General features: G+C 32.7%; 2 protein-coding genes across 3 annotated transcripts in view; both read right to left on the reverse strand.

The window, feature by feature from the left end:
• Window positions 1-6,528: 6,528 nt before the first annotated feature.
• The window catches only part of LOC114121370 (fibroblast growth factor receptor 4-like), a 40,495-nt gene continuing 19,115 nt past the window's right edge, over window positions 6,529-27,908 (reverse strand). The window contains exons 2-17 of one of the 2 annotated variants that reach the window (XM_050197904.1): window positions 16,055-16,177; window positions 13,844-14,000; window positions 13,493-13,776; window positions 13,090-13,266; window positions 12,818-13,017; window positions 12,399-12,531; window positions 12,123-12,314; window positions 11,730-11,921; window positions 11,398-11,585; window positions 10,595-10,733; window positions 10,261-10,502; window positions 9,902-10,133; window positions 9,512-9,810; window positions 9,144-9,337; window positions 8,296-8,436; window positions 6,529-8,024 (exon numbers count right to left, since the gene is read on the reverse strand). In XM_050197904.1, coding sequence (XP_050053861.1) covers window positions 7,826-8,024; window positions 8,296-8,436; window positions 9,144-9,337; window positions 9,512-9,810; window positions 9,902-10,133; window positions 10,261-10,502; window positions 10,595-10,733; window positions 11,398-11,585; window positions 11,730-11,921; window positions 12,123-12,314; window positions 12,399-12,531; window positions 12,818-13,017; window positions 13,090-13,266; window positions 13,493-13,776; window positions 13,844-14,000; window positions 16,055-16,166 — 3,081 coding nt within the window. In that variant the 5' untranslated portion in view covers window positions 16,167-16,177 and the 3' untranslated portion in view covers window positions 6,529-7,825. Of the gene's footprint in view, window positions 8,025-8,295; window positions 8,437-9,143; window positions 9,338-9,511; window positions 9,811-9,901; window positions 10,134-10,260; window positions 10,503-10,594; window positions 10,734-10,969; window positions 11,155-11,397; window positions 11,586-11,729; window positions 11,922-12,122; window positions 12,315-12,398; window positions 12,532-12,817; window positions 13,018-13,089; window positions 13,267-13,492; window positions 13,777-13,843; window positions 14,001-16,054; window positions 16,178-27,908 lie in introns of both variants that reach the window. The other variant, XM_050197905.1, reaches the window with a different exon arrangement.
• Window positions 21,598-26,814, reverse strand: LOC114121329 (uncharacterized). The gene has a single exon (XM_027983603.2). The coding sequence runs from the start codon at window positions 26,812-26,814 to the stop codon at window positions 21,598-21,600; it is 5,217 nt and encodes a 1,738-aa protein (XP_027839404.2).

The raw sequence follows: 27,908 nt of genomic DNA on the forward strand, positions 1-27,908 counted from the left end.
CCTATCATTGCATTCAAATTTAACCTACCCTAGTCCGAGGTTCACCCCACCCCCTATCTAATGTACAGCAGTGCGGTACCCACTTGCCGACTTTTTTTTTTTAAATATCATTTAATTTATTACCATGGGTAACACATTAGCAGTTATAACGTTGGTCTTCAGTAAATCATATGACAATGACATATACCAAATTATTTTTTCGGTGACAGTGTCTTACAATTGACAGGAAAATGTAATGATAGGTATAGGATATATATTAATGGGGTATGACATTATTGTTGTGCATATACTTGTGTGTGTATGATTGCGTGCGTGTGCGTGTGTTGCTTCGAATGCTCACAATAATCGATAAACGCATGCGCACAAGACGACGTCGACGAGAGCAGCGTTCGCAGCGTCCACTGGGAAAAGTTTGAAAAGGATCACTCTGTCAAACGCAATTGGCTCGACCGGGTGTGGCGCGTGACTTATAGCACCGCCGCAGCCTCTCCGCCGCCAGCTTTTGTTTGACGTTGTTTTTCTTGTGCAGTCATTATTCTCTTTCAACCGTTAGAACCCATCAGCGTCCTATTTATCCTCTACCTTTTCGTTGTCGACTTTTCGGACAATAGTTGATGAATTCTCCGTTGGTTACTTACGATAACTTGTATGGTATCTCGTACGTTAACCCGAATGCTAATCCTAATACCGCTAATAAACTCTATGACGCAAACCAGGTTATTAATGTGTTATGGATAGTTGTTTTGATGTCATCATCGAGTTATTTAGCGATATTTGGATTAGCGTTCGGGTCAGCATAGGTACTTAAAGTTTGTTTATATACATGATTATGACCTCAGCGAGGACAACTTATCTGCCCGTACCTACGACCAGCCTTTAAGAGTAAAAGTTTCAAAATCATGACCAAAACTATCCAAAACACATTAATAACTTGATTTTCGTGGTCGAGTTTAATGGTGATATTCAGACGAGCTTTTTGGTTAGTGTATGAGGAGTTACCGTTCTAGTTACCGTTCGCCAACGGAGAATCCATTAACTATAGTCGAAAAGTCGACAACAAAATGGTAGAGGATAAATAGGTCGCCGGTGAATCCCAAAGACTGAAAGAGAATAATGACTGAACGAATAATGAACGTTGAACATAAAATGGCGGCGGCGAGGGTGCGCGGTGTTAAAAATTACGCGAAGTCGAGCCATTTTCGTTGGCAGAGTGATATTGATTTGAATAATTTCCTAGTGGTTGCTAGGACCGCTGTCTTGACGACGTCTCGTGCGCATGCGCACAACGCACAACGATTATTGATTATTTTTTTCAAATTTGGAAATGTCCGACAGTGGTGTTGGAGAGTTGGTAATAATAACAAAGGTTGGTAATAATTTTCGATTATCATATCTCGATTCCTTATCATTTTTCGGACAAGTGCTTATCACTCGGTGTTAGATACGAACCATGAAGATAGATAAGAATATACTGGAGCGCGGACTATGATGTAAAAACGGGCCGACGTATTTTTCGTTACCCCCACTCCTGTATGGAAAGAAATTGAACTTCTATACCAACAACATTGAAAGACTACACATTTTAACTTGACACAACTCTGGGATAAATGGTCGTATTACGTGAACTTTGGTATCAAAATTTTTGTTTTTATGTGTACTTCAAACTTGTATTTACAAAAAATTAAATTAAAAACTCTGAACAACATTTTTATTAAACACAAAATTGTCCACGTTGTAGTATAAATAGTATAATACTCGTCACGCGATACCATATTATAATTTATATTATTTATAATTAATTTTTTTTTTTAAGTAAAAACTTCTTTAGCCGCGTTGAGCACTCTTTGCTGGGGGTAAAAATATGAGTCGCATCACCGACGTGCTCATGACTGGCGCACGCACAGAGGCCGTGTACTGTACGCGTTAGACGTTTTTTAACAGTCAGAACCGGTTTGTGGCCGCTGCGACACTGCGATTGGATATTGCGCGTGGTTGCTGCGGAGCTGTGATTGGATATTGCGCGTGGCCGCACGGCGGCAATAACGTTGGTCGACCGAGGCATTCGTCGCCGCTGTTCCGTGTCTTGTCGCCGTCGAGTGTTGTGCCGGTCCCGTGTTCTGTTCCTGACTGTGCCGACCGAGTTCGTCGACGGAACATGGCCGACGGTGCCGGTCGGTCGGGCGGCCAGCTAAGTCAGGAACAGGATGACCTGCTTAACACTCGACGGCCACTTATACGGAGCAGTGGCGAAGAATGCCGCGGTAACGGACGTTATTGCCGCCGTAAGGCAACGATAAAATAACTGCCCGACTGTGTGTGTTACAGTGGGTACATCCTAGCAGGAGTTGACCGTTTAAACTGTGTAAAGTACAGACAAATTTCACATAACTAATTTTCAATTTTGTTGTTCATAAATTGACTTCTAGTAAACACCAAATCATCAAAAATATTGTGTATAACGTGATTTTGTAACTGCTATAATTTTTTTTTCTCTTTTAAATAATTCAATTTACCGTATGATGAGTTGGAATTATATAATACTGCCAGCCATAAGCAATTAAAATAATAGATCTGCGTTGTTGCTCCTTCTAACAAAGTTACTGATCGGCGGATTCACCATTTTTCTATGGCAGACGATCGTTCTAGCTATTTATATATAGCATCAAGTAAAATTTTACATAAAATCCATAAACCATAAACCATTAGTGATATCTCAAATGAAAAATAATTGTATCATGTTATAACAAATGATTTTAGTAAGAAAGGTATGATTAAAATAAATGAAAGGAACGATTGCTATAGAAAAAAAAATACCTCATTTACCTAAACCCAAAGTAGGTAGTGTTATATCCTCCTGAATGTGTACAACTAGGTTGGCAAGATAAAAAAAATGTCAGTTGGTTCTCGAATGGATAGTCCTGATGTAATATGTTACATAAAGTCTACATTACAAGTATGTGTAACAATTTGATTATTTAATTAATATATACACGTTTTATTTTATTGTAAATTTGTATACATTTTAACATGATTTTGATTTTTGACGAATTCTTGTCAATATTGGACTTTATAAAAGCTAATAAAAATAAAATTGTGCATATAATGTATTCTTATAATTTTTAAATCACAAAACGACTAACGTATGAGGAACTTTGTATTAAATTTTCAAGTATTTTGACTGAACCAAAAAAATGAACTAAACAAAAACGAATAATTCAAATGCCTATAAATAGCATTGAAATAAACGAAATATTTTGAAAATTAAAACATGTAAAGAAAATGCCAATCTAAATGACTGGTGAAATGTCCAAATAATAATGACTTATACTTTTTGAATAATAAAAATATTTAAAATCGTTTGAGGATAAATCATTATCGTTACACAATTTCGCAAAAATTTAAAATTAAAATTAAATTTTTTCCTATATTAACACTTCGAGTATTTTCTATGGATATTTGAAGGAAAACTTATGGAAAACTTACTGTTGGATTTTTTAACCTTCGATATAAATACAAAAAATTTTATGAATTTTCAATTACAAAATTACTTGTAAATTAATGCGATTGTGACATATTTCGTAAAAATTTAAACTTTAAATGCTTATAAAAAAAATTATGATTAACGATTATTGATTTTTCTAACAACAATAAGAGAAACTTATGAGAAACTGAGAAACCTGGTAGGTATTAAAGTTTTAATTTTTTTGGACATTTTTTATCAAAACTTCAAAAAAAAAAAAATACTCATAAAAATCAAAAATTTCAGCTGTCTATAAATAGCTCAAAAAAAAAAAAATCAAAATATTTTGACTAACAATTTTAAAATTTAACCATAAATAGATAATGCTATTATAAACATTTGATTTAAGTATTTACAGTGATTAGTTTTTGAGTTACAACCATACCTATAAAAATAAAATTATATATACATATAATACTAAATATTTTTTTAAAAAAACTAATAGAAAATTCTTACTTTTGACCTCTATATAATACATCAAGGGTATTCACTATGTCATCGGAAACCATCCAGAATGAAGTCGTGTTAATAATGTTCAGTTACTTAAATGAACAAGATCTTTGTAAAACAGCTCAAAATTGTAAAATATTTCAAGCAATAGTCAATTATGATAACTGTCTAGGGAAAAAATTGTATAAAAGTTTATTTGAGTATAATACACATAGGCGTGCGCAGACCTTGCTGGCAGGGGGGCAGAATGTATAATATATTACACATTATTATATATTATTATATTATACAGTAGTAAATATTATACTATATTTATACATTATACAGTTTATTATATACTATATAATATATAATTGAATATTATTTTGGTTATTAGTTAGGTAGTTCAATCAATATTAGAAATGGAAGTATTTTATTTTATATACCATTAATTATTTACAAATTTAATAGCATAATTGACACTTCAAAGTTTATTTTTAATATATTAGTATACAAATTTAATATAAAATATAAATAAGTAAATCTTAGCTCTTCGTTTCTTTAGAGTACCATTCTTCATATAAAATTAAATTATAATGTTTTTTAAAAAAACTATATTTGGGAGATAAAATTTGGCCCGCAGGAGGGGCAGCTGCCCACCCGGCCCCCTTGTGCGCACGCCTATGATGATACACCACTAATTCATATAGAAAATTGCCGTTTCAAATTTATTCTATTTGATGAAAGGAAAAACTACAATCCATGGAAAGAAAGTTTTAGTCAACTAAAAAAATGTTGTATATATGTGTATTGTGTACGACCACGTTATAATGGTACTGCTAAAGACCCGGTCAGAAAAATGCCACATTTTGAAACAATTCAATATAGTTTAGATTATGCAGAGGAGCATTTAAATAGCGAAGCAAAAATATTTGTACATCCGGGTACTTATCCAGGAAAATTTTTGATGATGGGTTCAGATGTACCATTAATTGGAGCTACTCCTGGTGTAGTTTCTGATGATGCAGTAATTCTTAAAAGAGATTTTAAATTAACTGTTATGTTTGTTACTAATTGTAGAAAAATAAATAAAATTTATGGTTTTTGTACTTGAATTGTTAACTATGATGTATAATATAATAAATATATATATATTGATTTAATTTATTAAATATAGGTAATATTTGAATGTGTGCTTTTTATAAACTGTGCAATATAAAAAAAAAAACGGCAATGACCAGACCAACGAGAATCGTGGACATCGGCCGCAAATATATACCATAGTGGGAGGATGACATTCCACGCCGATTGCGAGACTTGGAAAGCCTTTGGCAATGTAGACGATTTAGCAGGAAGTCAACCGCGTTTGAACATTCTTCACTCACAGACACTTCAATTAAAAAATTAGAAACGATTTTTTACTCATTAAACAAAAATAAATTTTTTTTTTTTAAATAAATCTTTTCAATTAAGTAGATAGTAAGTTTTTCATAACCAGTGATTCTCAGATCACACATTTTTGTAATGTTTAAAATTATTTATTATTTTTGAAAAAATAAACAGCATATATACCATTGATTATGTAATCAATTATACATACATACATACGTCAATATGAATATATTATATTATAATTACAACTTCTCAATCGGCCCATTCAACGAACATACGATGCATTTATAAAATCTATATTATATTATTATTAGATATAAACACTCGGACGTACTCAAAACGCGTATGTATGCCGTCAAATTTAATTTTTATGTATACACGTTTATACCAAAGAATTGTATTCCTCTTGTGAATTATTTGATATTGAAGATTAAAGTAGAATACCAATATATGTTTACCTACTCTACACTGTATTTGTTTGGTAATTATATAAATATATATTTTTTATTTACTATATTAAATAAATTAGGCAACTAAAAATTATTATTACACGGCGCATTAGATAGGCAATTTAGATACACCATTACCTCTTGTTCAGACATTTTGGTCATAATATGAACGAATAGAGGTATTCAAAATAATGTAAACACTAAACATAATAATTAATAATGTTAACGGTATTTTTCCCGATTCAAAATCCCCGAATGAATTTTTTCCGGATGATATTTTACTCGAAAGTCCGTAAACCCGTAACCTTTTTTTCTGAACACCTTTTACACTAATCAATATTAAAGTCGATATACCTCAGTTATAATAAATATAAAATACAAAAATGATTTAGTAAAATTGATAATTAAATAATATAAATTAAATATTAAAATATTACAAATATTATAAAAATTAAATATTATAAGCATTCTGCAATAAATTAAAATTTGACAAAATATAAATAAAAATAGTGTATTACAATGAAAATATTAATCTTGGTAAAATAGTTGTTATATTTATTTTCAGAAAATGTCGTCAAAATACATTTCAATAAAAATATTATTGAATAAAAAAGAAATTCTCATTTTATAATCTGTAACTCAAAAGTTTGCAAAATATATATTTGTACTAAATAATAGATTATAATACATTTTTAATGGTTACATAATATTTTCAATTTTCATGTATCTTTCTTTACTTAACAAATTGTATTATTATTTAGTAGTAATGTTAAGTGGTGATTAGTATATAAATACTATTTTAACGATAGTAGTATTGTAGCTTTTATTTTAAAACTAAAAAAATACTTATATAATATATAATTAAATACATTGAAAATAAAATAATTTACATTTATAGTTTATCTTACCATAATAACATATTATATTGCATAAATAATAAACTAGTTTATAACTTCAATCGAAAAATACAAATAAAAATGAGATTGGTGGTCGATACGATCATGCATTATTAACGATTGTGAAATAATGTAGAAGACGAGCTACCACGTTAAAAATCGACCGGTATTTTTAATAACAGTACAATAACAATTTTAAACATATCGGACAATTATTTTATATACAAAAATAAACAAATGAAAAATAAAATTTCAAAATGATATTTACCATAATATTATTATTGCGATAAATTAATGAAAATTAATTGTATAAATCATATACGCGTGATTGAGAACATACGCAACTATATCATATACTATATACAGTAGTTTGGCGGGTACATGCCTACACTTGACTAGAAGTCTCTTATGATCGAGTTAAAATTATGTTTTGTTTATTTAATCAATATAATTACGGTTATACATAACTATATTAAATATTATATAAATTAAAATGATTACAAAATAATTGATACATTTTATTATAAAAATAGGGATATTTGATTATTGGACATTTAGAAATATCAATATTATAATATTATATCCCCGCTTCTATAACACACGGAAATTGTTACTATTAAGTCTTAATTCCGTACGATATTCAGTCTTGTTGCGCCGCGCGCCATTCGTTTTAATTTCATATCATCATAACTTTTTTTCAAAATTTCCGTTCAGTTTAAACACAAACAAAAACATTTACGATATTACTCGTATTTAACGATAAAAAAACTAGTATTTTACAAACAATTAAATAATTAAAATCAATAACATAATAATTCGTTTTACACAAAAGTTATTTACAATATGCATTTCAATTCGACAAATTAAATTAATAATAATAATAATAAATAATGTTACATAAAATGTACTCGTTATTATGTTTACAATAAAACGATGAAACTCCACGAAACATATGTCATATTATAATTATATAATATAACATAGAAGTTATGGGAAATACTGATGCGGCTCTCGTCTCGAGCTTAAGGAAACTATTGTAGTCCTCCGGACATGCGGAGGACGCACACGCACTCACTCGGATACCACCATCGATACAATGAATTATCCGACGTCGTCGTGCGGGAAAACAGACGAGGAAATCACACGGAGAAATTGACTAGGTCGTTTCCATCGAACGACTCTTGACTGGTGGGCGGTGTGTCCAGCTGCGGCAGCCCGAAGTCCACGTACTCTTGGTTGGCCGTCACTGACAGTATCTGATCGAGACTCTCCACCAGCTCATCGAACATGGGCCTTTCGTTCGGATGGTAACTCCAACAGTCCCTCATTATCATGTATCTGAAGAAGACGTACGTAACAACCACACATTAATAATAAGTATAGTTAATAAGGCAAAGCGGTGTTGATCAACGATATCGCTGGAAATATTCAATATCGATATCGTTTTTATAATTAATCGATTATACATCATATCGTAAATCCTAGGATTCGTGAATCGAATTTTTTGTTCAACGATTAAGAAATGTTCTTTTGGGAACAAATAGAATGTGAACTAGATAACTCGAATGGTTTGAATATTTATAATACCTAAAACAATGTGCAAACTTACATTTCCAGAGAACAGCAAGACGGTTTCTCCATACGATGTCCGCTCTGTAGCAGATTGAACAACTGTTCCATGTTGGGTACGGAAGGATAAGGCGTACCTCCTAAGGTCATTATTTCCCACAATAGCACTCCGTAAGACCATCTATATTTTTTGATATCAGTAAAGAAAAAAGTTATTACATGTGAAGTAACTGTAATACATTATCGTTTATAATTTTTAAATTTTATCAACCATCATGATATACAACGCGTTGAAATGTAAAATATCAAATCTATATAGATTTGTAAATGTGCATTGAGCATATTCTTATAGTAGTTCATAATTTTATACGTTTATACGACGACTGCATTGTAATTTAAGAATTATAAAAAATAGAAGTACCTATTCCTTGTATGCTTATTAATATTTTAGAAATTTAGATTAAAAAAAATTAAGCTTATTCAATTTTCTCATGACGTGTTCATAAATATACATATAAGTACACAAAAAATATATTTATCACAGTGATTCGTACGATTAATTACTATCAGCACGTTTTTGTTATTTATTTTTTATTTAACATTATAATATACTAGTGTTATATTTATTTATTTTTTGGTTGAAAAATCAAATATAAATTTGTCAAAAAATATTTATTATATTAAAACGATTTTGGTTATTGTTTACTGATTATTGTATTATTGTTTCATAAATATCTAAGTTATATGTATCTACTATTTAATAGCTCAATATTAATGTTTTTAATTTTAGCTGATTATTGCAGTAACAATAAAAGGTTTTCAGTCTTAAAATATGAAAATTCATTAAGTATTTAAGAGAATTTTTTACCAAATGTAATTTTAACTTACACGTCTGACTGATTTGTGTACACTCTATGGAATAAAGCTTCTGGTGCCATCCATTTTACCGGAAGTCTTCCATCAGTAGTTTTTCTATAATATTCTTGATTTTGAATGTCTCTAGCTAAACCAAAGTCTGCAATTTTCATTACAAAATCTTCGCTTACCAAGACATTTCTTGCAGCCAAATCTCTATGAATACACTACATGACAAATAAAAATAAATTAATTTTAAAACATTTTTTTACAACATTGAATATATATTTATAATACCTATAATAGTAACGAATTTTCTTATAAATAATATTTCTAGGTTTTTTTACTTAAAACTATAATATTATTTATAACCGACTATCGGTAAAAAAAATACTGCTTACCTTCCTTGACGCCAAATACTCCATTCCTCTGGCAACTTGATATGCAAACGAAACTAAATCCTTTTGCGTTAAGGTATCTTTAAGATTTGATCCGATAGCAGGTTCATAGCCTGAAGATGGCCTATGCTGTCTCAAGAAATCCCTGAGGTTACCGTGTAATGCGAATTCCACTAACACATACAAAGGTCCGTCTTGTGTGCAACATCCCAACAAGTTTATGATATTCACGTGTTTGCCAATCATCTTCATCATCTCCATTTCCGAAACTAAATCCATCATTTCGGTATCAGTGTGTCCGTCTGCATTAATTAAAAATTAAATTAATTAATTAAGTATTTTATGATTTAAAAAATAGATACCAACAAGTTGGATGTTAAAAAAAATAATTACCTTTCAACATTTTTACCGCCACTGTACTTATTACATTTTCGCACAAAATTCCATCGGCTTCGCCACGTAAAACTTTACCAAATGCGCCTTCACCAAGAGTTTTACCTAATGATAAATTGTCTCTCGAAAATTCCCAACAAGGATCGAGAGGCAATTCGTATTCGGACATGCACACCTGGTCTAATTTTGTATATTTACTTTTTTGTTTTTCGATTTTCACTACAGGCATTAACTAAAATATATAATTAATTCGATATATTAGTATGGTATAAGATTTATTTCAATATCATAATTTAATGATTGAAATAAAAAAATATATTTTTGCATGAATAAGATTGTAAGTATAATATTCATCTCACCAATGGTTCACTAGCATCGGCCATTTGTTGTTTTTCGATGATTATTTTCTTGGTCCATTGAGTGATCATTGCGTTTCTAGCTGATTCTCTGGCCACCAGCTCTTTCAATTTCTCCCTCTTCCTCTGACTGCACACCAGCATTATGATGCACACCAAAATGACTAATAAAAAACTAATGCCTAGAGCAGCCAATTGGTACGTTTGTAATTGAAAAGCTTTGATTTTAATCGGATCCTCCAACTCTAAAATATTGTCATCACGTACTTAGTTACATAAACAGCGAACCCATATATATATTATAATGCTAAAATTTTTATTTCGTCAGATAACTTACCGTCAACTACTTTTAAATAGGCACTAGCGTAGCTCATGCCCAAACTGTTACCGGCCACGCATGTATACCATCCTTCGCTCAAATGCGTCACGTTAGACAGTTGCAATATTTCCGGGTTACCTTCGCTGGGAGCGCCATTCTACAATAGACGCGAGATGTCAGACACGATTTACTTACATGGTTATTACGAATATAATGTGTGTCTTAGAAAATTATTATATAACATTATATTTCTAAGACCTGGCAAATCGATAAAAGCGACAAAATACACCATTATTGCGAATGAGTGAGATGACAATAACTATAATATTGTGTTATAAGCGTAAAGCGTGTTAGTTAACCGAAAAGCTCAATTGTGTTGATTCCCAAGCATACCTCGACCTTCACCATTGTTGTTAAGTTTAAGTTTTCAGTATTCTCCACCGTGATTTCCCCAATATACCATCCGATGTACGGATGTAAGTCCGACAATACCTTGCACGCCAAAACACCAGAACCACCCAACACCAAAGTAAGATTGTGAGGTGCTTCCGTAAACACCGGACGATGGTGTAACCGCTCTAAAATAATAAAAATAAAATTACAGGTAAACCCGTTTAACAAATTTGTGCACGTGTGCGTTTTACAAAATCATTATTATAGTGTAGCTTCCATCCCAAAATATGCACCCTCCGATGTGTATATATAATATTTATATGTACATATAATATTAATTATAATAAATAAGAATAAATAAGCTCCAAAACCACGCGCAAACACCACCATAGCATGCCACCGATTTCCAAAAGTTTGGCTTTCGGTACCTGTATGACAGTGCCGTTTTCAAGATTTGATCCGTTGACGTTCACGACACTGGCGTTATGGTAGAGCCATTGCATATACGGTTCAAGATCGGCTAACGGAGTACATTCAAACGATACGTTGGTATGTACTAATGTGGTGACGTTATGAGGCTGCCCTTCTTTAATGTAGGGTTTATGCGGAAATCGTTCTGTTTTTATTTTGGGGTTGATTTCGTAAAATTAGTTTCAATATTTTGTATTTTTTTTTCAAATTAGTTTAATTTTATCATAATATTATCATTTACTAAACGATATTATACTGTATATAATACGACAATCATCGCTATTCTTACCTATTATTTCGACCTTATAAGTGAAATCAATACATCCGTTCTCGTTGATCACTTTGCACGTATAATTACCGGAATCTGTAGTTACTAAATCTTCCAGTATGATTGCCCATTGCGTATACCTAACTATACCTAGTTGCCGTTGAGGAGGCGTAACACCGTCTTTGTACCATGTTATGTTCGGCAAAGGATTACCTGTACACACGATGTAAATCATGTAATTAATTATTATACTGAATGATCGCTATATTATAATACAAAATAATGTAAAAAATATACATCGTACATTTTAAATACAATATGTTTAGTTCGAATTTATAAATAATTGATATTGGACAATTTCAATTTTTAACTATAATAATACTATTTTCATTATTTTTTTAACTTGAAAATTACCTTCAGCTGCACATTTTAACTTTAACATATTTCCGGCGGGCTTTGCGATTACTCTATGCATGCTATCAAATCTTGTGAATTTAGGAGGAGTGGAATTTTCTGTTGAATTAAAAAACCCAATTTTCCTTGAATTGTCGATAATTTCTCCGTCTTCTAATTCAATTCCGGAGTCTTGGTCATTTAGATCATTAACTAAAATTAAAATTAAAAAGTTGAATAAACGTACATAATATGATAATTTTATCAAAAAAAAAACATAAATATGATTATTTGTACCTAAACTTTTGTCCACGTCCAATTTAGCACCAGTCATTACACGCGTTTTTGATCCGTTTGTGTAACAAACATACCAACCAATGTCATCAACTGTGACACCTTCGAGTATCAATACACCATTAAACAATTTAACCTATAAAAAAATTATATTTATTTTTATGTCTTCAAATTAAAACGATTTAACCGTGTATGAATTTTTACTTAATTTGAATTATTTGTAAAAAATTAAAATATTAATTGCATATTATGATTATGTTAAATATACATTTTTCATATTTGCTATACCTTATTTAATGAAAATTTGGGATTATTAATACTCATTTATTAAAAAATAAAAAATATGTATATCCGTTTTATTTCTATCAAATGACAAATTAAGATTAATAAAACTTTAAATAATATATTAAAAATAATCTCACGTTGTGATTGTTGGCCATCTTTTTATATAATAAAAGGTCATCGGTCTCTATATCTCGTGGATTTGTACCATTCAAAAAGTACCAATCAACTCTTGTATAAAGTTGATCAAAAGTTTTGCAAGCAAACCGTGCTGTATCCCCAGGCTTTAAAGTCAAATTGTGCGGATATTCGACTAAAAGAGGCAATTTGTTTTGGTCCTCTGTAAATTAATTGAACCAATTAGGTATAATCAGAAGAAAAAAACTAACACACTAATTTATAATCATCTTACCATAAACATCTACATTGAATTTATGTTGGATAGAACCGAAATCGTTTTTTACTATGCAAGAGTAGTTTCCCGCATCTGACAATTTTACTTGACTCAAAGTGTAATTATTGACGTTTGCGCCTCCTTCAATGAGTAACACATCATTTTTATACCAATAAAATACTACATCAGATGTACCTACAATTAAAAAATATATTCATTTATCAATTTTAATATTAACTATTATATTTCTCCCTATCTCTCTTTATAAATAAATAAATAATTTTTTTCTAACATGGACAAAGCATCTTCTTTAATATCTTTAACATACTATACAATTTATAGAAAAGATGTGAACATTTATTGAATATCCATAGTTGAATATTTTGTAGTTAAAAATAAAATGAAAATATGAATTTCTTACTCTCAAAGGGACAACTCAATGTTAAAATGTCGTCTACTAATAATGCGACGTTGTTATCCATAAAAAGTCTGTTGATAAATTTCGGCTTGACTCCGTCCTTTCGATGTGAAAGGCTTTGAGGTGCTGTCATTTTTGGTGTTTTTCCATTACCGTTAGCTTCCGAACTTTTGTACGTTATCAACGTAAAATTACGCCATTTAGAAAACACTCCGTTCTCGGTAAAACCACTGATCAAGCAAGAATATCGTCCGTGATCAGAGAGTTTAAGGTTCTTGAAACGTAACCTATAATTGGCGTAGACAATACTAATAAGTAATTGTTTACTTAAATTATTATTGAAAAATTGTTTACCATTGTAATTTTTTTGACAATATGTTTGGTGAGTCAAACGGAGTTTCGTCGTCTGACTCTTTTGTCCATTGCACTTTAGAGATCTTAATAGCTTCTGAATAATCGCATTTTATGTTTAAACGATCACCTTCTACAGCCGGAACAGTACTTACTTCATCTAAAACAATAAAATACATAATTATGAAAATAATATAAACATTTACACATTTTATAAACTACAACGCTACGCCTACCACTATATTATATTAAGTAATATAACAGGCTAATATCGTTAAATTTCAATCAATTATTATAATAACTTCATACTTATACAATATACTTATTTGTAACTATTTTCATCCTGAATAAATTGTTAATTTTTCATAATATAATATTATTCTTTATTACAATCATTACTATTTATTTTATTTTTAATTTAATCTGGAATTGTAAAACAATGTTATTAAGTCTTTAACTAAATCAAAGATTTTTTTAACGATTAAATTATTATGTAAAAATATATTTTTTTTTATCCGGATATATTATACAAAATAGAAATTCATATTTATTATTTTGAAAAACAAAATTTAAACTTTCAGACATTCAAACATTAATTCTATATTTATACATGCGTGCAGTCGCAATAGTTGCGTACTGAATAAACATAGTTAATAAAACGACCGATTCAGACGAATAAATACTTATTTTTCACGAGCGTTATAATAATTTTTATACACCTTATTTAGATGAAATGAAACTAACGCCAAATATCATCGATAAAACCGAGTAATAAAATGACGTATAAATTCAAATATTATGGTAAGCATGCTCGTAAATACAGTTGGCGTAAGACATTTTCATGTTAGCAGCGATATTTTTAACCTACACCTTTAGGAAAAAATCTAGAGTTAGACAAATCCATTTTAAGGTTATACGCAAAAAGACGTTGGATTTCCTATGCTGGCATATGCCTCCTCTCAAAACTACGTAGTATGCATTACTATAAGCACACAGACGAAATATTATTACTATCGTGATAACTACGCTTTGGTCGGGATAATGTACCTATAAATATATACAATAATATTATTAGTTAGTGTGTTTGCGCACGTATTATGGCAATACGCAACGTCCGAGTCAAATAAGATTTTTTTATTTGTATTCGAAATCCAATACGGTTTTGAAACGTATTTTTAAACTGCGACCCTCCCGCAATTCTGAAAAATACACACGAGTTTCTTTGCATTGCGTTCCGAGAAAAAGTAAATAAATAAAAAATAAAAACACTGTAAAAAAATCAAACGGTGGCGCAGCAATATTCCGTACCCGTCTCTGGACACATTCCAAAGGTCATTGTGGACTACTAACCTTTGGCTTTCGGATATTTTTATATAACATGTAATAGAACGTAAACACGCAATGGTTTACAATATACATAGGCACACTTTTAATATAATATATTTTATAATATTTCCTATGTGTGTGTGTATACAGAAAAATGCAGGAGGTGATTTGCTCGTATTATTTTCTACGGCTGATTTTTGAATTCTGACCAACAATCGTATAAAAAACGAACGGTGTCCGTTTTTTTTTTTAAATTCAGTCTGTCGCAAAACCGTTGTACAATGTATTATTATAAACGGACAACGACGACTGTTTTATAATAATGATCTATCGTCCGTTGCCAACGAATAACGCGATTCGGCGCCAGTTTAGATCTTAGTAAAATAATTATTTTAATAACAGATATACGGATACTAGACGCCACTACACATATGATATACATACATATAGTACATATCCTCGTGCATCTGAGACGTGTCTCCGTCTGTGATGTTAATGAATCATACACATGTTAAATTTCCATGTGTATGTGTGTGTGTTTGTTTCCTCAAAATTTACTGTGACTAATACACCCCGTTTTTTTCGTATTTGAATCTGCCAGACCGTTATTATTATAGGATACGAGTTCGTTTTTAATACAAATTATGAGTAAGGATTTTTATTTTTTTTTTTCAAAGACCGAGTTTAAATTTAATTTCTACGTGTATAATAATAACTTGAAAGCATTTTATACCACGACTACAGACAATTTTGAATTAAACTAAAGTTAACTTAAATATCTGTTTGAAACAACGTAAAATAAAATAATTTGAACTTTGTCATTCATAAAAATAACAATCGATCTGATATGTATGTTACATTATTTTATTAACACGTTTATTTATTTACCTTCTAATATAACATTTTTTGTACGAGCTGGTAGGCATAATCCTTCGACCAGCAAGACAATCACCACTACTGCCGTCGGTAATATTTTCAACGGGATCCGATGATTAATCATTTTTCAATTTTCTAAAAAAAAAAAAAATATATCTAGTTTAGTATAACAATATGATAAATAAATAGGAAAAGCAAAATAAATCATTAAAAATATTAAAAAAAAAAAAATAACTTAAGCTACTATCATATTATATAACATTCCCATTAAAATACAAGTATAATATTCCCAATCCTACTAAGATTATACGTTAATTTCAGATTGAAGATGATGCGCGACCACTTGAGTGACGTTCAAGTAGGGACCTCGCGTTTGGTCAGATTGGTTTCTTCCGTTCGTCCCTGCTTTTATCTCAATTTACATACGGTTCTATACACTCTCAATCATTATTGTCTCCTCCGCACGAAACAGGGCCAGACGAGAGGCATCGAGACGTCGTTATCTCTGTTCGTTAATAAAACCACCATTAAATGATTAGGAGCGGCCTAGCTGAGCACTTCAACGTGTGTTTTACTAGAACGAAGACTTACAGAATGATGTACGAGACATGGTAATTGAGTAAAAATAAAAAAAACCGTGTAGGTACCGACGTACAATATAATAAATATAATATGTAAACAGCTCCCTTACACGCAGTCTACATATATATTACGTTATATTAAATAAAAAACGGTGTAGAATGTTCATCACTATATTGAAAAGGCGCAATATGTTCAAACTTAAAAACTAGATGGTAGCTAATAATATTATTCATACGGCATTTTAAACATTATTCAAATAAACCTACTAACGATAAAGTTTAAATACCTATTGTTATTGTTTCTTTGTTGGTCCAGTCAAAACAACAAAGTTCAACGTGATCGAATGAGATAATATTATTATACGTAAATGCACAAGCGATAGGAATAGGAAGACAATCGTACAAGTAATATTATAATACAGTAATACACGTTTATGTTGCTTGTTATAAAAAATACGATTTGCACATACTCGGTCTGTACGCATTTATAAATTGTATTTATTCAATAAACTATTATACTTGGCACGTTTGGGTTTCGTATTTAACATTATTGAGGTTGTTAACGCAAGGTTATACACGTAAGTTCGTCACGAGGCAGATTACGACTTACCAGCAATGTTAACCTGCGGTCTGACGAAACACGAATAACAAATAAATTAATTCTCGTACGGTTGAAAAAGATTTCGGACGACATAAAACGTTCGTACAATTCAATCGAATCGAAAATTTTCGAAATTAAAAAAAAAAAATACACGTTTCGGATGTACTCAATACGATAATTTATAATTGCATGTCATTTGCAAATCAATAATATTATATTCATCAGGTTTAATAATTTTAATACATACGAATAACTCCTACTCTATATATAAAAATTAGTTACATTACAGTAACATTAGAAAAAAAAAATAAAGAAAACCATAATAACATCAATATGAATCATTTTAGTATTAAAATGTGACTGATAGGTTTTTTCATTTTTAAAATATACTTATTACTTATATATACTTATTAAGTATCATCATCATAATCAAGTGGCTAATAGTACCCCAAACGGTCTGATTATGACCGTATCGAAGTATTTTTAGTTGTTCTGTATTGTTAATGGTTAAGTTAAATAAAATTTGATTATCAAAAATTAATGTGGTATTTTACTGGCATATTTTTTTTTTTACATAACCAGTATGCAGCCTCGGCGAAATGGTTATTTTTGCTTCAGATTCAAATACAATGTTTATCAGTAAATAATACCTATTCAATATTTATAAAATTTACTTGTGTACTCAAATTATTCAATATTTGAACTATAACATCAAGTTATACAAAAGACGTAAAGGTATAATGATCTGATAAAATTATATATTTTGTATCTCTGACTGCGTATTATAAACGCCTGTCTCGTAGCAACTCACAATAGTATTGCTGACAGGTTACACATACTAAAGGGAAGGACTATTTTAGTTATTTTACAATTTACACAATTTAATAATAATAATTTTATCAAAAGTAATGGCAGCTGCTGCTGTTGCTGATGACGTTAAAACGATAATAATTATTGATAATTATTATTATATTATTACTTTGCCGAAACGAATCTATCGGGTTTTAATTATTAAGCTGTCCCGAGGTCCGGCCCAACGGTGATTCGTACAAGATTGGTTTTTCGTTTTAATAATATTTTAATACTATGTGATCGTGAGCGATAGAATACTATAACGACTTGCTTCCACCCACGAACCAGATAATATACAAACCACTCGTCCACTCGTGAACGATATCCCATCATGTTATATTAATATATATAATATTATATCGCTTAATTATTATTATTAAATAGCTATATGTATTAAATTAATCGTCGAATTTTTTATTGCATATATACATAATATTAAACATGTATTCATTTAAATATTATAATATTATACGCTTGTGTAAATGTGTGTAGACCATGCAACTACTCCAGAGTAATTTTTTTTTATACGTCAAATAATCCTATATCACAGGTCATATAATAACCAAAAGCTACTATAACACAGTAATATTACAATAATAAGGAAAATAGAAATACGTGTACTCCTACTGTTTTGTTATTTTAGTACACACGAAATTACAGTGGGTATAATAATAATAAGTAAACCGTGGTTTTCTTTCTTAAGTTTTTTTAATTTTTTTTATTTATATATTATACGATCTTTGGTCGTAAAAAAGGAACTTATAAGTGTACAAGAGTATATTAAGCCTATACCGTTTTTTATGTGTATTTTTTATTTTTCGGGAGGTCCCATTTTACAAGGCTACGTTAACAGTAGGTAGGTACGTCGTTTTGTGTACTTACGTTTTTCCCCTCCGGACGAATAACAATAATAATAACAACGACGACGACTATAATATAGGATATATAATAAAAAGGCGCGCATAATACGGGCACCCGTGTACTTTATGATCACATTATAAATTCGTAGGTTCATATTAATACCTACTTACGAACGGCAAGAGAAAATTTCCTGAAATTTCACTGCACGATTCAATGGTAGGTATGTGGCCCGCTGATAATATAGTTGTATTTTTTTTTTTAACCAATAAACTATTATACAATATTATATCAATATATTGTAAAACTGTTGACGCTATATAATATTATTATTATATATGTATTGTATACATGAAATTACAATACACTATGGAGGTCATTTATTGGGGTGAGGGGAGAACTGTTATACTTAAACGCTGCCAAATGTCTGATTCGTAATTCCCGTCACACACACACACACATTGCAATAACATTATGAAGTTGTTGGTCTACACTCTCCTAATATACATTGACGCTGTATAATATTATTTATTATATTACTATATAATAGCGAGTGATGTAAGACTTGACTAATTGAGTGATTTATTTTTTAAGAATTTTTTTAAATATATAATAATTAAAAATAGAAGCTTTAAAATTCACAGTTTTGATGCGAATTCTATGTATAATTTTTTGAATTTGAAAATATATCTAAAATAAAAAGACGAAATAAACTAAATGATTTTTATTCGAGATACACTTACTGTATTAAAATAAAATATTTTAATATCTTAAAAAAGTGCATGCAATCAGAAATTTACAAATTTAAATTTCTTACTAGCATCACTATAAGCTTGTACTGATATACGAGTACGTGATTACTGATTATAACCATCATTATTAGCACTATTGTGTGTTCGGTCATCGCAGGACAATGCAGCGTGAAATTGATTTTGCAAACATTCTTCTAAACGTATATACGTGCGACTGGACAAAAACAAAATTTTTAAACGACACCATAAAAACTCATTCGTTTACATATACGCATTAAACGCACACGCCCGTACAAAACACTTAAAATATCGATATATTATTTATTATTTCTCGAAATCGGTCGGCAACTTGGGTGCCTACCTAAATATAGACGTACACAGCACATATAAAAATAACAATATATAATATATTGTATTTAGATGTATTGTGTTTGAACCGAAGAACTCACGAATAGAAAAAAGTAAAACTAAATACCAGTTAGCTACACAAAAAAAAAATGTTTTATTCTGTGTCGTAATAATATCTATATAGTAACAATATTTTTGATAAATAATTCATTTTAATTTTGAACACTATCTATATTATTATTTGTATTTATACATTACATCTGCGTAGTTCTTTCGATGTCCTGAAATGTATAAATTATTTAACTAACCGAATAGTGACGATGAATACATAATTAAATATCGAACACTAGAAAAACAACACACAAAACTACAAAACATATACACTATTTAAAATATATATTAAATGTACAGAATTTAAAGTATACAAAATTGAGAATAAAATTTGATTTTTCTTATTAATGGTAATAATTAGAGCTAAGATTAGCTTTATGTATAAATATATTTTATCAACAAATATACGATATACCTTGTACGGGCCGGGTACGGACAATAATAGCCCGTGATGCCCGGTCACCAAATGCTTCGTACGCTACAACTCACACAACCGACCGACCTGTGTATGTGTGTGTGGGTGTGTATAGCGACTCTAAGGAAGTGGACGGGGTCGCCGAGCAAGACCAAAGAGTGCTAGTGTGAAGTGGTGTGTGTAAGTGTGTATTATTGTGTGTGTGTATGAACTTATATGCTAGACGGATAGGTAACTCAATAATAAATAAATGGTAACTCAAATTAGAGGTATGGTAAAGGCTATAATATAGTAATAAAATTTACGGCCCTTTTGGCCCAACAAGTAAAAATATATATAAAAATGTAATATAAAGATTGCCGGTTTGGCACAACCAATAATAAAATAATATGTATAAAAAATAATAGTAATAATAACTCACAGACTTGTCGGTGCACTGCTGGCCAGCCGCTACCTAAAAACACCTATATAATAATTGCACACACACACACACGAAACAATTTAAATATAATACACTAAAAAATAAACGATATAGATAGGTAACAAATAATTTTAGGTATAAAGAATGGCGATTTGCGCCTGTAATATAATATAAATAACAAGTGGCGATTTGCGCCTGTAATATAATAAAATAAGTGGCGATTTGCGCCTGCAATATAATAAAATAAGTGGCGATTTGCGCCTGCAATATAATAAAATAAGTGGCGATTCGCGCCACAACATATAACGTATGATATAATAATAAACAACGCGGCGATTAGCGCACGACGAGGGCGTTATTCCGTTAACGCTGGAGAGAAGACTAACTTAATTATAATATTAAACGGACGATACCGCGATCGCGTAATTGCTATATTATTATATAATAATTCACAAACGACGAAATAATATAACAATAATTAACAAACGAAGATAACATAAATACAATAGAAAAAGTAAAACAAATATAGCGGACGGCATGCGAGTGTGTGTGTGTGTGTGTGTGTGTGTCGGACGGCCGGTTATCGCGTACTAGTCTGCGTTATTCGCATCTCATATTATTTGGGCGTCAACATCCTCCCCCCCGATGGAAGTTGGCTTTCATTGTTTACATCTCTTTCATGGACAGGCAATCTACATAATTTCGCAACTGGCCGACGCATTATTTTACCACTGGAATTACGTATGGATACAACCCTTACGTTTCCGTCACGACCTGGATGTAGCTCTATGACGCGTGCTAAGTGCCACTTGAGGGGTGGTAGGTTGTCTTCCTTGACAATTACTAAATCGTCTATGGCTATCTGGGCACATCCAGATGTCCACTTTCCTCGGATCTGTAATTGGGGTAAGTATTCCATCTGCCATCGTTTCCAGAAAGTTTGAAGAAGATGCTGTACAAATTTCCAGCGTCGCATTATATGTGGCTCTTCACCATTTAAATTGGGTTCTGGAACCGAAGTTACAGGCGCACCGAGTAGGAAGTGCGCTGGGGTCAGTGGCATGAAATCATTGGGGTCACTGCTCATAGGTGTCAATGGCCGGGAATTGAGGCAGGCTTCAATTTGACATAGCAGTGTACTGAGCTCACTTAGCGTTAGCTTTGTCTCCCCGGTAGTTCTAGTCAAATGATGCTTAGCGCTCTTAACTGCAGCTTCCCACAACCCTCCAAAATGAGGTGATGATGGTGGGTTAAAGCGCCAGGTAATCCCTTCATTGGCTAATTGTTTGTCGAGATGTTGAGTGTAGTTGGTTAATTCTTTATTTGCTCCAACGAAGTTTGTTCCGTTGTCACTCCACAATTCAGAGGGTTTTCCTCGTCTAGCAACAAATCGCCTTAAAGCCGCTATAAAGGCCTTGCTTGTTAAGTTTTCGACTACCTCTATATGAACCGCTCTTGTAGAAAAACACACGAAAATTGATATCCAAGCCTTTGTTCCTGAACGTCCCCTGATACCGCTACGGATAATTAACGGTCCTGCAAAGTCAACGCCTGTGTACGTGAAAGGGCGTGAACACTGTACTCTTTCCTTTGGTAAGGGCGCCATTATTGGGAATTGGAAAGTCGGTTTGCTCCGTACACATTTCACGCAATTTCGAACTGTTGAGCGAGCTAATAGCCTACCAGACAGTGGCCAATACAACTGCCTGATTTCCGCTAATAATAACTGGGGACCACAATGTAATAATTTCATGTGACAATCTGAAAATATCAACTGTGTAACCTTGTGATTGTATGGAAGAATTATTGGTTGTCTTTGGTCTTGTGAAAGATCGGCATTATCAAGACGACCCCCTACTACAATCATGCCATATCTTAACTTGATGTTCAATGACCTTAATTTGCTTCGACCAGAGATACCTTTATTTTTTAATAATGCATCATATTCCTCCATGAAAATTTCCCTTTGAGCATAAATTATTAGTCTTTGTTCAGCGACTATTAACTCCTTAACAGTCAGGTAGCGTATTAGTTGTGGGGCACGTTTGGCTTTTATAAATTCAATGAATCGTAGCATCCACGCAGTTGCTCGACGTAGGCGTTGCCAACTTGAGCACGAATCAACAAGCCTGTTCGGTGACTGCCCTGTTAAGAGAACGAAGCGTACGGTTTTCTGCTCTGGTAACTCTTCTCCAATTGGCAATGATACTTGTTCGGATATCCAACCTTCCTGATCATGGGATAGCCATTTTGGTCCACTCCACCACATCTCCATGCCTTTTATGGCGTGTGCCTTCACACCTCTCGATAACAAATCTGCTGGATTATCGTATGTCCTGACGTAGTACCATTGCTCAGTATTGGTAATATCTAAGATTTGTGAGATGCGGTTTGATACATAGGTTTTCAAACGAATAGATTGGCTATTCAACCATCCCAAAACTATGGTTGAATCTGTCCACAAATAAAATCTATGTACGTCAACCTTCCATGAATTGGCTACCTTCATTGCTAATTGAGCCAATATTAGTGCTCCCCCCAATTCTAGTCTAGGGATCGTGGCTCCCTTGAGAGGAGCGACTCGAGTAGATGCACATAATAATCTTGATTGCCATATTCCGCTTGGCAATTTACTCCGTACATAAATACATGCGCCATAGGCATTTTCTGATGCATCACAGAAACCGTGAAATTCGGTCCATACTCCTGCACATGCAACTGCCTTTCTTGGAATTTCCAGCGTTTTAAGTGTGTTAATATCTGACCAGTATTGGTGCCACTTTTGTACTATTTCGGCAGACAATGGACTATCCCAATCTGTTTTCACAAGCCATAGTTGCTGCAGAAAAATTTTTCCTATTACTAACACTGGAGCCAGGAAACCCAGTGGATCAAATATACTGTTTAGAGCGGACAGGAGACCACGTTTGGTTGTTTCACTATTCTTGCCAGAAATCGCTACATTAAATTGAAAGATATCTACCACTGGCTTCCAACCTAGGCCTAACGATTTGATTATGTCGTCCTCACCCAATTCTAACACAAATAACTCATCATCATTTGTGTTGTCGATTTGTTCGAGTAAAGATTTTGAGTTAGAACACCATTTTCGTAATGGCATTTTTGCTGAATCTAATATCCTTAAGATATTCTTCTGGAGACGTAAACACTCTTCTTCGGTTTGTGCCCCAGACATAAGGTCGTCCATATAAAAATCTGTTTGTACGGCCTTAGCTGCCTCTGGAAACTGACTGTTGAATTCTTCTGCTAGAACCGACAGACACTTTGTGGTCATGAATGAGGCCGAAGTTGTACCGTATGCAACTCTTGTCAGCCTGTAAGTCCGTAAAACTTCACTAGGAGTCGCCCTCCAGACTATACGCTGCAAGTTTCGGTCTTCTTCCGCAACCTCCACCTGTCGAAACATTTTCTCTACGTCAGCGGTGATAACGAATTGATGGCTTCTAAACCGACATAGGATCGAAAACAACTCTTCTTGGATACTCGGACCACACATTAAGACATCGTTTAGAGATATTCCTGATGAGCTCTTAGCTGATGCGTCGAACACTACTCGTACCCTTGTAGTTAGACTGGATGTTTTGACTATTGCATGGTGTGGTAGGTAAAATTGCCTTGATGTTGGAATTTTGTTTTCAATTACTTCTTCCATATGTCCCGTTTCTAAATATTGTGTCATGAATTTTACATACTCAGTACGTAAATGTTCATCTCGTGATAATTTCCTTTCGACGCTTATGAAGCGTGACGTGGCCATAGATATGCTGTTTCCTAGCTGGCTAACTTCTGGCTTAACAGGTAGACGAAGCACAAATCGACCATCGGCCTTCCTGATAGCAGTTTCTTCAAAGTGTTGTACTGTTTCTTGTTCTTCTATGTATCGCTTATTGGCTTTAGATAATCTACCGAAAAGTCCTTGCTCTGCTCTCATTGCTCGCCATTCGTCTTCTAACGACGCTCCAATACTTACTAAGCAATTAATGTTAAGTTCTCCAGTCATAACCCAGCCTAATTTTGTGGATTGTAACGAGAGATTACCGGTTTGAAGTTGAATCCTTTCTGAATCTAATAACTCAAAAAATATTCCTGCGCCCATTAACATATCAATGGTGCCTGCCTGATCGAAATGAGGGTCAGCTAACTGTGAAAGAATATTTTTGGCGATTCCCCAGCCGTCTGAGGGTTTTATACTTGACGATAATGTGTTGACAATTGATGGTAGTACGTAGCATGATAGGTTAGCCTGGAATGATGATACTCGAGAACAAACCTTGATATCTACCCTTGTGGTCGATTGTGTCCTACTTGACCCGATTCCGCTCACCGGCAATGCTACCCTTTCTCCTGATAGCTTGAGTACGTTTTGTAGCCTTTTGGATATAAAATTCACCTGAGCGCCGCTGTCTAGCACGGCGCGACATTTGAATTCCATACCATTCTTGTCCTTAACTATCACTTGTGCTGTGGCTAAAAATGCATAACGGTTCCCTGAGGACCATGACGTAGCTGATAATGCTCCAGCTGAAGATGATCCTCCTTCACTTGTATTATTAATCTTCTGATCGTCGGATACCCTTTGTGAGAAGTGTAGTAGAGTATTATGCTTCAACCCACACTCTCCACATGAGCCATTAGACTTGCATGTTTTCGTTGTGTGATATGCTGACAAGCAATTAAAACATAAACGAGTATCTCGTATAATATTTAGACGATCGTTTATACTCAGTTCCTTAAACTTGTCACACGCGTATATCCTATGCAGCCCTGTGCAGCAAGGACATTTTGAAGCTTGACTTTTTCCAGTGGCTAAAAATGCCATTTTAGTAGTTTTCTCAGACCTTCTTTGTCTACTGCCTGCTTGGTGTTGGCCTGTTGACATTAATTGACTATGAGATCGTGACTGTATTTCTGAGCTTGAATTTTCAAATGCAATACATCTTCTAGCTAAAAACCTTTCTATGTCTATATACTTGGGTAGCTGTGTGTCCTCTTGTCGAAGCTGCCACTCATGTGCTGTATTCTGGTCTAAACACCTTAAAACAATGGTAACTAACCATGCGTCCCACTGTTCTATTGGCTGACCTAAGGCCTTAAGCGCAGCTACATGACATCCAATATGTGAGTGCAGCAATTGTAATGCTTCTATGGAAGCGGTCTCTGCGCGAGGGGCATCAAGAAGCGCTCGTATGTGTGTCTGTATCACGAGGCTTCTGTTGTCATATCTCTGCTTGAGTCGTTCAGTAAACACCTCATAATTTCCATCGACCATTGGGATTGAACTAACGATATCTACAGCCGGGCCAGTCAAACAGGATCTTAAATAATATAATTTTTGCGCCGGAGCAAGTCCCTCATCATTGTGAACTAACGCGCAAAAAACATCATAAAATGCTTCCCAGTTTTCAATATCACCATTAAACGTGGGCAATGGAATAGGTGCTAATCTGACACGGTTTGTATTACTTGACGATCCAAATGATGCATTAGGGCCTACAGTACTTGATGAGCTTCGGGTGTTGATAATTTCTTGCATTTGAGATCTTGTCTCAAAGTAGTTTCCTTCAAATGACGCTCGTTCTTCTTCTTCCTTTTCCGGTTCTTCTGTAATCAACTCAATTTCGCATTGAACTGCGTCAAACTTTTTATTTATATTAGGCAATTCTTCTTGTCGAAATTCAAGGAGAGAAATAGACTGTTCATTATGATCAAACTCTTTAACAAAGTTGCGAAGTCGTGTTAACGAGGCCTTGACCACTCCACGTCTTTTTCTTAATGCGATCATTTGTTTTTCATTATCTTCATCGAGAGCCATCATGAAAATAATATACGATACTGGTTTACTCTAATACAATTACGACGAAATACTAAAACACGAGTATACGCACGTATACAGCAATATATTATCGCAGATCTCAATAAATACAACAAAATAAAGAAATATACAACAGTAATTGATAAGTTCTAAAACGGTATTTAGTTGACCTAGTTATTTTAGGTGAACTTTATATAGTAAAATAATTCGATTAATTCGTCCGAATACTCTTGATTCGTCTACGAAAAGTATAAATTGAAAATTATAATTATGACATATTAATAACAATGAAAATAATTGTTACGCATAACTCTTAGATAATACGATATCACGTCGAGGTCACCAAATGTACGGGCCGGGTACGGACAATAATAGCCCGTGATGCCCGGTCACCAAATGCTTCGTACGCTACAACTCACACAACCGACCGACCTGTGTATGTGTGTGTGGGTGTGTATAGCGACTCTAAGGAAGTGGACGGGGTCGCCGAGCAAGACCAAAGAGTGCTAGTGTGAAGTGGTGTGTGTAAGTGTGTATTATTGTGTGTGTGTATGAACTTATATGCTAGACGGATAGGTAACTCAATAATAAATAAATGGTAACTCAAATTAGAGGTATGGTAAAGGCTATAATATAGTAATAAAATTTACGGCCCTTTTGGCCCAACAAGTAAAAATATATATAAAAATGTAATATAAAGATTGCCGGTTTGGCACAACCAATAATAAAATAATATGTATAAAAAATAATAGTAATAATAACTCACAGACTTGTCGGTGCACTGCTGGCCAGCCGCTACCTAAAAACACCTATATAATAATTGCACACACACACACACGAAACAATTTAAATATAATACACTAAAAAATAAACGATATAGATAGGTAACAAATAATTTTAGGTATAAAGAATGGCGATTTGCGCCTGTAATATAATATAAATAACAAGTGGCGATTTGCGCCTGTAATATAATAAAATAAGTGGCGATTTGCGCCTGCAATATAATAAAATAAGTGGCGATTTGCGCCTGCAATATAATAAAATAAGTGGCGATTCGCGCCACAACATATAACGTATGATATAATAATAAACAA

The sequence above is a fragment of the Aphis gossypii genome, chromosome 1 (genome assembly GCF_020184175.1).
Source record: "Aphis gossypii isolate Hap1 chromosome 1, ASM2018417v2, whole genome shotgun sequence".
Taxonomy (NCBI): domain Eukaryota; kingdom Metazoa; phylum Arthropoda; class Insecta; order Hemiptera; family Aphididae; genus Aphis; species Aphis gossypii.